The sequence below is a fragment of the Labrus mixtus genome, chromosome 24 (assembly GCF_963584025.1).
Source record: "Labrus mixtus chromosome 24, fLabMix1.1, whole genome shotgun sequence".
NCBI lineage: Eukaryota > Metazoa > Chordata > Actinopteri > Labriformes > Labridae > Labrus > Labrus mixtus.
Window position 1 is genome coordinate 10,656,516 of NC_083635.1, and position 11,245 is coordinate 10,667,760.

At 38.8% G+C, this 11,245-nt stretch overlaps 1 protein-coding gene across 1 annotated transcript; it reads right to left on the reverse strand.

The window, feature by feature from the left end:
- Positions 1–678: 678 nt before the first annotated feature.
- On the reverse strand, positions 679–4,335 carry LOC132959363 (dynein light chain Tctex-type 3-like). The gene is made up of 5 exons (XM_061032295.1): positions 4,170–4,335; positions 3,706–3,747; positions 2,044–2,167; positions 1,825–1,902; positions 679–1,208 (listed from the first exon to the last, which is right to left on the reverse strand). The coding sequence occupies exons 1-5, from the start codon at positions 4,203–4,205 to the stop codon at positions 1,135–1,137; spliced, it is 354 nt and encodes a 117-aa protein (XP_060888278.1). The 5' UTR covers positions 4,206–4,335; the 3' UTR covers positions 679–1,134.
- Positions 4,336–11,245: the final 6,910 nt, after the last annotated feature.

Genomic DNA, 11,245 nt, shown 5'->3' on the forward strand with positions numbered 1-11,245 from the left:
TTTTAAGAAACCTTTTTGAAATGTCACGACACACCTCAAGTCAGGACAGCAGATCGAACAAGCTGAAGTGTGAAACAGCGACTCAGATCTTTAGATTGAAGACCTCATGAAGACTTCAGGAGATAAATGTAGAAACAGTCGATGTATCAGAGACACTGATGACTTTATCCCTGCTGCCTGTTTGAATCCATTCAGTCTTATTTTGAAAGTTTGTTTGTTTACTTCTTCTGGATAATAAACTTGAAATTACAGAGAAATCTTGTCCTTAACGTTTATGCTTTTGTAACGATTACTTTGCAAACAACAGGCAGCATGACTCTGACCTGGTTATCTAACGATGATTAGCCCGATCTCGTTTTTAAAACCTCCATCATGGACACTTTTAGAATCAGACAAAAGAAGTTCTTTATTCTTGTTATCAGAAATCTGGAGAAGTTCCGAGCACTCCATCTACGAGCTCTTTCTTTTATGAGTTGCATAAAACTGCACGAGGAATATGAGAACTTAATCTTATGATGCGTTTCTCTGAATTTCACAGAGGACCTCTTCATTCAGACGCTGACAGGTTTTTATAACGAACAGATAACAGATCCCGAGAAGTCAGGGGTCACAGAAACAGATCATCAGCTACGGCTCAGGGTGCCTGTGTTGTGATAAATGGATCAAGGACACAGCATGTTAAGTATGAAACAGTAGAATATTCTCAGACACAGGGGTGAAATCAGAGAAAACGAGAATCTCTGGTGAAGAAATAAACACCTTTGTTTGCTCATTAATCTCCTCATGTTTATTTTCCTGCTGTAAAACCGCTCCGATTACAAAACGCCTCTCCTCTCCTCGTCAGCATGAGACACATAATAAAGGTAGCAGAACACAGAAGAAGAAGAATCAGGCTGATTGCTGCATGCTGTCAGGCTGAATGTGATCCATTAAAGCACTGCAGTGACATGACAGGATAAATACATGAACATGATGATGATGATGTTTTCATGCATCTGAAGGCTGGAAACACAGCTCCTCCTCCTCCTCCTCCTCACAGCTGTATGAAAGTGGACTCTGTGGCACTTGATGGCCCCCTGCTGGTCACTGGAACACCCTGCACTCCTCCGTTGGATGGCGTGTGAGTTTGTGTGTCTATGCGATGGCCACAGCGAACACACTGACCACGCAGTACATGGTGCGGTTTTCCCATCTCACGGTGCAGCTTCCTGAAAAGACAAAACACATGAACATGTTGCTGTTTACAGAGAAAATAATCACACCGAACTGATGTGACTACTACAATAATCACCTCGCTGTGACGTTGGTCATGTACACTGTTGACTTCAGTTGTCTGTAATCTTTTGTCTTGTTTTCAGGTCTTTTAGTTTGAGTTTGTGTTGTTGTACTCCAAATCAGTCTTGGTCTGGAGGTCACTTTTTGAAGGTCTCGGAATCGAAAGCATTTTTACTCCGTCTTGTCTCGGCGTCAGATTTTAATTCTGGACTCCAGAAATTAAATTAAGACCGGTCAAGACCGCCACTGATCGGCTATTTTCACCACGTCGTCACTGTGATTAGAAGGAAAACTCCTCTTTAGAAAAGAACAAATGACTTCAATTCATTCATAATTAGATTTTTATCCCCCGGTCACGACCTCAACCTCCCCGATGTCACGGTCCGAGTGAGTGAGTGACACGCCCCCTAAACACAAGATGATGATTTTTCAGAGATGTTTATGGTCTTGGTCTTGACTCTGGTCTCGGGTGTGTCTTGGTCTCGGTTAGTGTGGTCTTGACTACAACACTAGTTTGAGTTATAAACTCTTCTTTGAGTGCGACCTTACCGTCCATGGTCGTGTCCCAGTAGCAGGAGTTAGCTGTGTGGAGGCCGGCTCCTGTTTTCTGCATCACAGCACACGTCACTGCACAGACACAATGAACACATTTTAAAATCTATAATCGTCTGCGTGATGTTTTGATACGATCACACCCACGGCTAATTCTTCTAAATAAAGATCACACAAACAACAACTGTAGCTTCAGGAAGGTGGATAAAAACATACCGATGTACTTGTATGCTTTCCCCTGTTTGACCAGCTGTGTGAGGCAGCGCTCCACGATGCTGGCGGTCCATTTGTTCACCAGATTCTGGCTGTAGTCATCAGCACCTACCACGCTCTCGATACACTGAGAGACACACACACACACACACACACGTTCATGAGATAAAGGTTCAGTGTTTACAGTCATGTGGAAGTCACCGGGTGCAGCCTGAAGAGACAGCAGTTTTTATAAATGATTCTCTTAGAAACCGTTACCTTAGTACCGTTTAATTGACGTTACTGCCGGAGTTTGTTTTGAACATATTCTCTGTAACTCTGGCTTCATAACATCTCCACAACAAAACAGACTTTATATTTGTTTTGAACTCTGACTTTGAGGTTCTTAAACTCTTGTTAAGCATTACAGGACCCTCACATATAAATGAAAAACCCTCTGCTCATCCATTACAGTGTGGCTTAATGGCACTTTGATTACAAACATCTGCAGAATATTTGTGGACAAAATCAAGGGTAAGACCGGGTGAGGTTATGGAGGCGGTTGATTTATGAATGTTTCTTGGTACCTTCAGATGATTTGATTAAACATACATAGATAGATAGATACTTTATTGATCCCGAGGGAAATTCAAATGTTGAGACTGAGAGTTAAACGTAGTTAGTTAAAGTTGTAGTTATAGGCGGGGTTTAATGTAAACTTGGGTTAAAATATTTCAGTAACTTCAGAAGCCAATGAGAACTGGTTTTACACTTTGAATCGTCTTTTACTTCTTACTGTTTTTGTATTTATGCTTTTATCTCGTTTTACCGTTTCTTTTCCCTTAACATCTTACTCACTTTGTCTATTTATATTCTACTTTTTATTATTATTGTTACAATTATTTTTCCATTCACTGGTTTCTATTTCTTTTACTGCTCGTACCTTCTTATTGCTGTTATCTCTTTTTATTCTCTCTTTTAGTCTCTTACATCTTTTTAAATCTTTGGCCCTCTTGGTCTCAGCTCGTGTTGTTGGGTTCTTTTGATTGTTCTTATGATGGTCGGGTTATATATGTCGGCTGGGTATGGAGCTATATAGGCTCTTTTCTGTTGTATAGCGGCGTTCCTGAATATGAAGCCGCTGAGAGGCTGAGGTTGGGTATATCTTGTCCGACGCGCTTTCAAAAGAATACTGTGAGTTTGACTTTTTTATTAACGTAAAAAAGATAAACAACTTAACTTATAATAACGTGCATTAACTCATAATCACAGTGAACCAGAAACAACAACAAAATACGGCAACCCAGCTCAGCCCCTCTATTCCACTGAGAACAAAAGGTGAACAGGTGAGTTAAATCAACACATCTCCATACCCATGTGACCCGACACCCCCCCACTCAATATAATCCTAATAAATGATATAATAATCAATAACACCAATATATAACAGACTACCTTAACCTTAAATAAATACCACAAAGACAATTATATCAATCCACGGCTCCAACATGTTGTATTGTCTTTTGTCTATATTCTTGCTGTTGTTTATGTTCTTCTGTTTGGTTTAGTTTGCCTTTAAGCACTTTGTAAACCTGTGTTTTTAAAGATGCTACACAAGTAAAGTTACTATTATTATTATTACAGTGTGAATTTTAAATCTGCTTTAAAAAAAAGGTGATAAATTACCTCTTTGACGACACTGTCAGCTTCCTCTGAGTTGAAGGAGCCCTGACAGGAAATAAACAACAACACACAAATATGAGTCACTGCAGTTTTATACAATACATGGAAAAAATAACTGTATCCAAAAGTCATAAAACTACTACTTAAAACATTATTTTTTATATTAATAACAGGTTATTTCAATCAATTTAACCACATAATTAGCAACAACAATCAACAAAGATGACACTTGAGATCATTTCGGTTTAAACAGGAATTAGGTTTTTAATTAAAATATATATCTTTAAAGAAAAAATATCATCTTTAACAGGCCTGTAGATTATTTTAGATTTAATATCTAATTTTAATAATCTTCTTAAGCTTCTAAAATCATCTCTGACAGAAAGTGGCTAGCTCGGGTGGCTACCATCCTTTTACCTTAATAATGTCTATAATACGAATATATATAAATGTATTCAAGCACAAACCTCGCTGCTGTTGTGAAAGTCCTCCATTCCTGGCATGAATCGCTGATCCAAAGGTGTTAAATTCTTTATATTTTCAGATAAAATGTTGAGAAAAGGCGAAACCTAAAGGGAGAAAAATACGAAGCCGTGTCTGACTTCCGGTGTTTTGTCGAAAAATGCATCCCAGCCAAGAAGTGCATGCGCCAGGCGGAAGTGTTAGAAATGTGTATTTCTGGGGGCAGACTCATGATGATAAAAGTGTGTGAAGTGTATACTTAATAAACGTTAAGTATCAGTATTGTTCGGCAGTACATAAATTGATTTTGCATAGTCCTGCAAGGTGCATGACATTCTCGCCAGGGATGCATTTCTCGGCATAACACCTCAACGACGAGCAGAACAGGAGCGGCGAAACCATCGAAGAAGAGACGGTTACTGCTGATTGCTGCCACCTGCTGGCAGAACAAATATGAAATATTCTATATATCGTGTTAAATGTAATTAAACGCAAGTTCCATCGATTTATACAAACACAAAACGTTAATAAAGACTCTAAACAACCTAAAGTATCTCAAATTTTGGACAATACTAAAAAATATCTGTTAATACTCACCTCTTACACATTAAATGTGAACGTCTTCTTCGTCTTTTTTCCCCGTCCGTGCTGCAGCTGCAGAGGAACCATGGAGGAGTCTTTAGAAAGACAAATGATCGACGAGTGTGTCTGCTTCATCTCTTAATGTGACACACACACGCACGCGCGCGCGCGCGCGCACACACACACACACACACACACACACACACACACACACACACACACACACACACACACACACACACACACACACACACACACACACACACACACACACACACACACACACACACACACACACACACACACACATATAAATCCCCTGTAGGGGTCTTCTGGTACTGCATGCGCTATTGTGATTATTTATCAACTTCATTTGAATAATCGACAGATACCTGATGATGAGGAACAGATTTAAATTAATTTCTAATGTGTTTTATTGCTTTATAACAATGTGTGTCAATTTAGGTTTCACAAGAGTGTAGAAATATCTTTAAAAGACAAAATCCTGCAAACAGCTCTCAGTCTGTATATGTGTGTGTGTCGGTAGTGTAAGAAAGAAAAATAATTTGATTATAATATAAAGTGTTTTGAAGGTTTTATTGTGGTTTTATTTATTTTATTATTATTATTTTATTATTTTATTGTGTTTTTACCGGAAGTGTAAATCTTTTCTCTGATTGTTGCCGTAAGAGCCGCTTCAGTCATGTGTCTATACTGCCCCCAATGGACAAAATATGGAACTACATCTGTGTTTTAAAAAACATTTTATTTTTTCCCACTTTTGAGAGCGTAGTTAGCTCATATATGTATTAAAAAATGAAGCATTAGTTATTCTGTCAACAATCGTAGGTATTTCATTTTATTTAAACTAAAATGGGTTTTGCAGATTAAATTGACATGCTAGCCATTTTACCAACTGTCTTCTGTCACAAGCCAGTATTTAATAATTAATTTAAATATTTTTTCACAACAGCTATCCTGACAGTTTTAAAAGACATTAAATTAAATGAAAACAGGAGTAGAGTGTATGTTAACCATAGACTGTATTGTTAAACTCGCCATTTTTCGCAAATGTCTGCCCTCTAGTGGTCATTGTTGGGAAGTACGTCGGGGACATCAAGTCAGAAAGAATATGTATACACAAATATATATATACAAAATAAAAATAGATATTCTCTTTTTGAAATAACCTTTTGTAGTGGAAAAAAAAAACGTTTTTGCGAGCGTCTGTTTTATATTTTTTCTTACTTATTTGTGTATTTTAGGGGTTTTCTTTCTGCTTGGTCTGTAACGACTCCGCCTGTAACCTCCTAAGCACTGCCCTCTTGTGGTTGTATAGTGCAACTACATCTCCCTGCAACAGGTTAACTACTTCAAAAGTCCACTTCAACAATTGTACATTACAAATTATCATTGGTATAAAAAGTGCATTTCTCAGCAGACAATACGTTTCATAAAAAACACTGACATTTGTAGAAAAATAAATATAAGATTCACATTTTTTAAACAAAAAAATGTATCAAAATATAGATAAATCAATTTTTTTTAACATTCCTTCTACAACAGTTCTCAGTTTATCTTGGTACCTTGTTTTACCCATAAGACTAATCATGAGACTCCAAGACCTTAGTTAGACAGAGCGCTCACATCACTCAACTGAGATGGCAATCCATCAGATGACACATCAACAATATAGTCAGATTTAAATAAAAGATTTAAAGACAGCTTTCTCCTCAAAATACAAAAAATTTACACGTTTTCACCGGTCTGACTTGATAACTCTGCAGTTGTACTTACTCACAGAGGGCGTAAAGTAACCATAATTACCTCGTTAACTTCAAATGATTCCTTCCTTTTCGTCTTCATTTCCGTTTTTAGATGTTCCTATTTCCCTGTAATTTTCTGCCATAACATTTTTCATTTAAAATAAAATAAAAATGAATTAGAAAAAAAATTACTGATGAAAAAAATCCTATAAACTATTTAAAATAAAATATAAAAAGTCCTCATTAAATAAGTGAAAACAATAGAAACATGGAAAACAATACAATAAAATTGGGATATACATTTAAAAATTCAAAAATATAAAATAAATGTAATAAAACATTATGTAATATATTAAATTACTTTGCATTGTTTTGTATAATATAATCAAAGAGCAGAAAAGAGGAAGTTCATGTGATCACTAGTAAATTAAGCTTTATAAAAAGTAGAGAAACACGTATGAAGCATCAAAACGCTTTATTGATATCATTTAAAAATCCAGATGATTAAAAAAAGATTCAGTTAAATGAGATTATCACGTCAGAATATAAAAACTGCTTCTCTTTGAAATGTGAACAAACATCATAGAAAAGTGCAAATGTGCTCGAGGACTATGTGACAATAAATATGATTATTTACACCCTCACAGTTTAACACACACACACACACACACACACACACACACACACACACACACACACACACACACACACACACACACACACACACACACACACACACACACACACACACACACACACACACACACACACACACACACACACACACACACACACACACACACACACACACACACACACACACACACACACACACACACACACACACACACACAGTCTCCAGGCACCACACAAGAACTACACAAGTTAAAAACCACCAGCATCATAGATATACTGGTCATACTGGTGGAGGAAGAGGAGGAGGAGGAGGAGGAAGAGGCTCAGCTGTAGGTCACTTGAGAACAGGTAGTGGTTTATAGTATAGTGGTTAATTCAAAGCTGCACTTCAGATTCAAACTGGAGACAGAAACGTAGAACTCCTAAAGATCCTCTCAGGTGATCTATCAGATCCGTCTTTGATGACATCATAACAATAAAAAAAAACCAATCAGAGTTTTGATGCCAACCTTATAAGAAAACTTCAGTTCATGTTAAATTATTTTTGTTGACGAGTGACGTCACGACACCTGAATTTTAAAACTTTGATATGATTCTGGTAAAAATCAAATACTACAGTCAGAAAAATAAAAGTCCTGGGCACCGATTGTTGAATTTCTTGTTTTCAGAATTGATGGATCCGTTCGTCTCTTATGAAATAGATGTATTTCTTTAGGTTTGGTCCTTTGGTGTTAGATAAAAAGTGGTTGCATCGTTTTGAAATATGTGGTATCGATAAAAGCATCAAAGTATTGAAAATATTGTCAACCTTATTGAAGAGTAAGATGCTTTAATAAAACCAGTAACAGCTGTTATACCGCACATTTAAAGATTCCCTGTGAAGTTTTCTCTGGTCACCAGAAAAGACAGAGAAGAAGACCGTACGTAGCTTACACAGATGTAAACGATGCTGGATTTAATTTCTATAAACAGTGTGTTTTGCTGAGTGATGCTGGATGTGAGAACGCCACAGGTTCCCTTTAAGTGTTGCTAATGAACCGTTTTCACACTTTCAGATCACTGAGGACACCTGAGAGTTTGTTCCCGGGATCAGAGGACGGTGCAGGCTCCGGAGCGAGGTGCCCGGGCTCCCTGGGCGAGAGATCTCTGAGGTGCTTCTCCTCTGATTGTCTCTGTGTCACCGCTCCCAGCAGCAGGAGGAGGAGGAGGAGGAGGAGGAGGGGGGGGATGCTCTCCATGGACTGCTGCATCCCCGGAGATGACGCCCTCTGCTGGGGTTTGGTCCGTGCCGTTGTTCTGCTTCGATCTAGAGAAGGACAGGCGCCTGAAGAGAGAGAGCTGAGAGGAGAGACACGTTTACTATTTTTGTTATTAAGTTTTATTTTTGGCCTTTTAATGTAGAGACAGGACCATGGAGAGAGTCGAAATCAGGGAGAGAGAGAGAGAGGGGAATGATATGCGGGAAAGGAGCCACAGGTCGGATTCTAACTCGGGCCGCCCGCTTGAAGGACTACAGCCTCCGTACATGGGGCGCACGCACTAACTACTCCGCTACAGGCGCTCTGAAAAACATACATTTAATCCGCTGCTGTTTGTTGTATGAAATGTCACACTGCTGCTGCTGCTGCGTGGAGATTCCTTGAAAAGATTTTCAGACTCCAGGATATTTTAATAAATGTGTGGAGCCCGAACAGCATGCTCTACTTTTAAAAACTAAAGCCAGAGATAAACAGAAAGACATTCTCACTAATTCAAAATACCAAAAGTAAAGCTCCTGTACCTTTTTGTTGGAGCCTGATTGGTTTTTGGATTCCCCGTCTGTCGTCCCATTGGCTGGTTTGGCTCCATCACCCGTCTTTTCTTCTCCTGCAGTGATGGGCTGCTCTGTGATTTCTGCTCATAATAATAATGAAAAAAGTTGTTTTAAATATATTGCCTTGTAAGTCAAACATGTCTTTGTATTTCTGAGAGTTTGTTTCTTTTATCTTTAGAGCGTCTTCTTACATGAACTCTAAGGACATTTAAGTCCTGTCAGTTACACAAAATGCATCACATGAATTTGTTCTTCAGCTGACTAACAAACCTCGGTCGGCTTTCTGCTCTGCATCAGGCGCTGATTCTTCTTTCTGCTCTTCAGGTTTCTGTAAAACAAATCAGATGTAACACAACGGGAGCATAAATAACTGATTAAATAATAAAGAATAAACGTACAAGACTCTGAGACGCCGCAGCTGGTTTCTCTGTCGAGTCGTCCAAACTGGAGGGTTGCCCGTCCGTCTCAGCTGACGTATCCTCCTCCTCCTCTTCCTCTTCCTCATCAACAATGCCCTCCTCTGCTTCCTCTTCCTCCTCTACTTCCTCTTCCTCCTCTGCGTCTTCTTCCTCTTCATCGCCCTTCCTGAACGTTTGATCCGACCCTTTGGAAGAATCCTGACAGAGAGAGATAATTAATTAGATTAAAATCACAACACCACCAATAATGTCCAACTTTAATCTTTAACATTGAAACTCTTTAAGGAGACGAGTATCGGCATTTGACTCCAACAATGCTGATCAATTAAAGATGTAGATTTATTCAAAAGGAATGTGATCTAAAACGATACAGGCAGGAAGGAGACACAAATCATGACAGGAGAAGTGAAGGGAAAAACTCAAATCCTGCAAAAGAAACGTGCAGGTTTGTAACGATCAGCATAAGACTATTCAAACTTTGAAGAAGTGACGAGTCAAGGTTTAAAGCTGCACAACAACTGAGAAACCACACACATCCAAACCAAAGAGGGCAGGTGCTGAGTCGAGCAGTAAAGTCACTTAACAAAGAGAAACACTTCAGGGCGTCTTTCTCTTTGTTTTCAAGAACTTAAGACGACAAGAAGCTCTGAGCTCCTCCACACAACAGCAGGGAACGATGGGAAGGGATCACAGGACGGATTACAAACATAGAGAGGAGGAGAAGAAGAAGAAGAAGAAGAAACCAGGAACAAACCCCACCTGATTCTGAATCCAGCCAATCAAACACGCTTCAGAAATCAGTTTAAGAGACTTTCACAAAAAGAAAACAATCGTTTATAGTGTTGGAATGAAATGTTGAGTGTGTAGAGAGTGAGATGATAAAGGTATCTTACTATCTGATCATTAAGGAAACATGTTGAAGTGCTGGCTTCTCTGACAACAATGCAGCAGCCAGTATGTCCTCCTTCTAACTTTAGATTCTGCTCCTGAATGCTCTGGATTTGTTTGGACCAGAGAAGGTAGGCGCTTTTAAGACCCCCCACACGGCCGTTTTGGACGCCCCTCAGTTTGCCAGATATGAGAGCAGTTATCAGGTCAACAGGTGTTGCAGCGATGGAAGCGGGTCAAGAGAAGTGGTTCAGATAGAAGTGATTGTACCCGACCTAAAAAGCCTCTGCATGTTTCTAATAAGCTCCACGAGCAGAAACGTGCTCAAACTAGGATCAATATTGGAGATGCTTTTTGAAAAATGGAGAGAGGTTAGAACACAGAAAGGTTTACAGACCCATGCAGAGCTGGATAAACACTGAAGCTTCAGTGTCCACCACATGGTGACCTGTGTGAGCATCGACTTTAGAGAGGAGGGGGGAGAGACAGCTCTCTATGATGTTTTGAATGTGGACTGCAGTACATATTTTAAACACTAGGGGTCAGAGTTAAAGTCTAATTTCTTGAAGTTAGAAGAAACAAACAAAGCATGAAGGAAATAAAACAAAAGTATTTAATTCAAACACACAAATGAATAAAAACACATGAAGAATGTAAAAAAATGTGCTATAAATAATCTGTATAGAAATGTGTTGAAGCCGCCCGTCAGAAGAAAAGAGGAGAAACAGTTTTGGTATTTTGTTTCAATTCTTGTTTTTAAGCTGCCATAAAAAGACGTAAACTAAACCGTTTAAAAGTTTAATTTCAGACGATATTAATAAGAACCTGAAGGCTGAAGGCTGGATTCAATCACAAAAAGGTTTTCTGAATTACAAATCATGAGAGACACGAGCAGAAAGGCACCGTGAGAGCGATGAACAGAAAGCACAATAATAAATACAAAGATGCAGTCTTCCTCCTCGTGTGTGTTTGTGATT

Excerpts from the sequence above, each read along its gene's own strand:
- LOC132959363 (XM_061032295.1), bottom strand. The coding sequence starts at position 4,205 with ATGCCAGGAATGGAGGACTTTCACAACAGCAGCGAG. Across the intron at positions 2,168-3,705 it reads CTGACAGTGTCGTCAAAGAG|TGTATCGAGAGCGTGGTAGG; the intron begins GTAATTTATCAC and ends TGTGTCTCTCAG. Across the intron at positions 1,209-1,824 it reads CTGGGACACGACCATGGACG|GAAGCTGCACCGTGAGATGG; the intron begins GTAAGGTCGCAC and ends TTGTCTTTTCAG.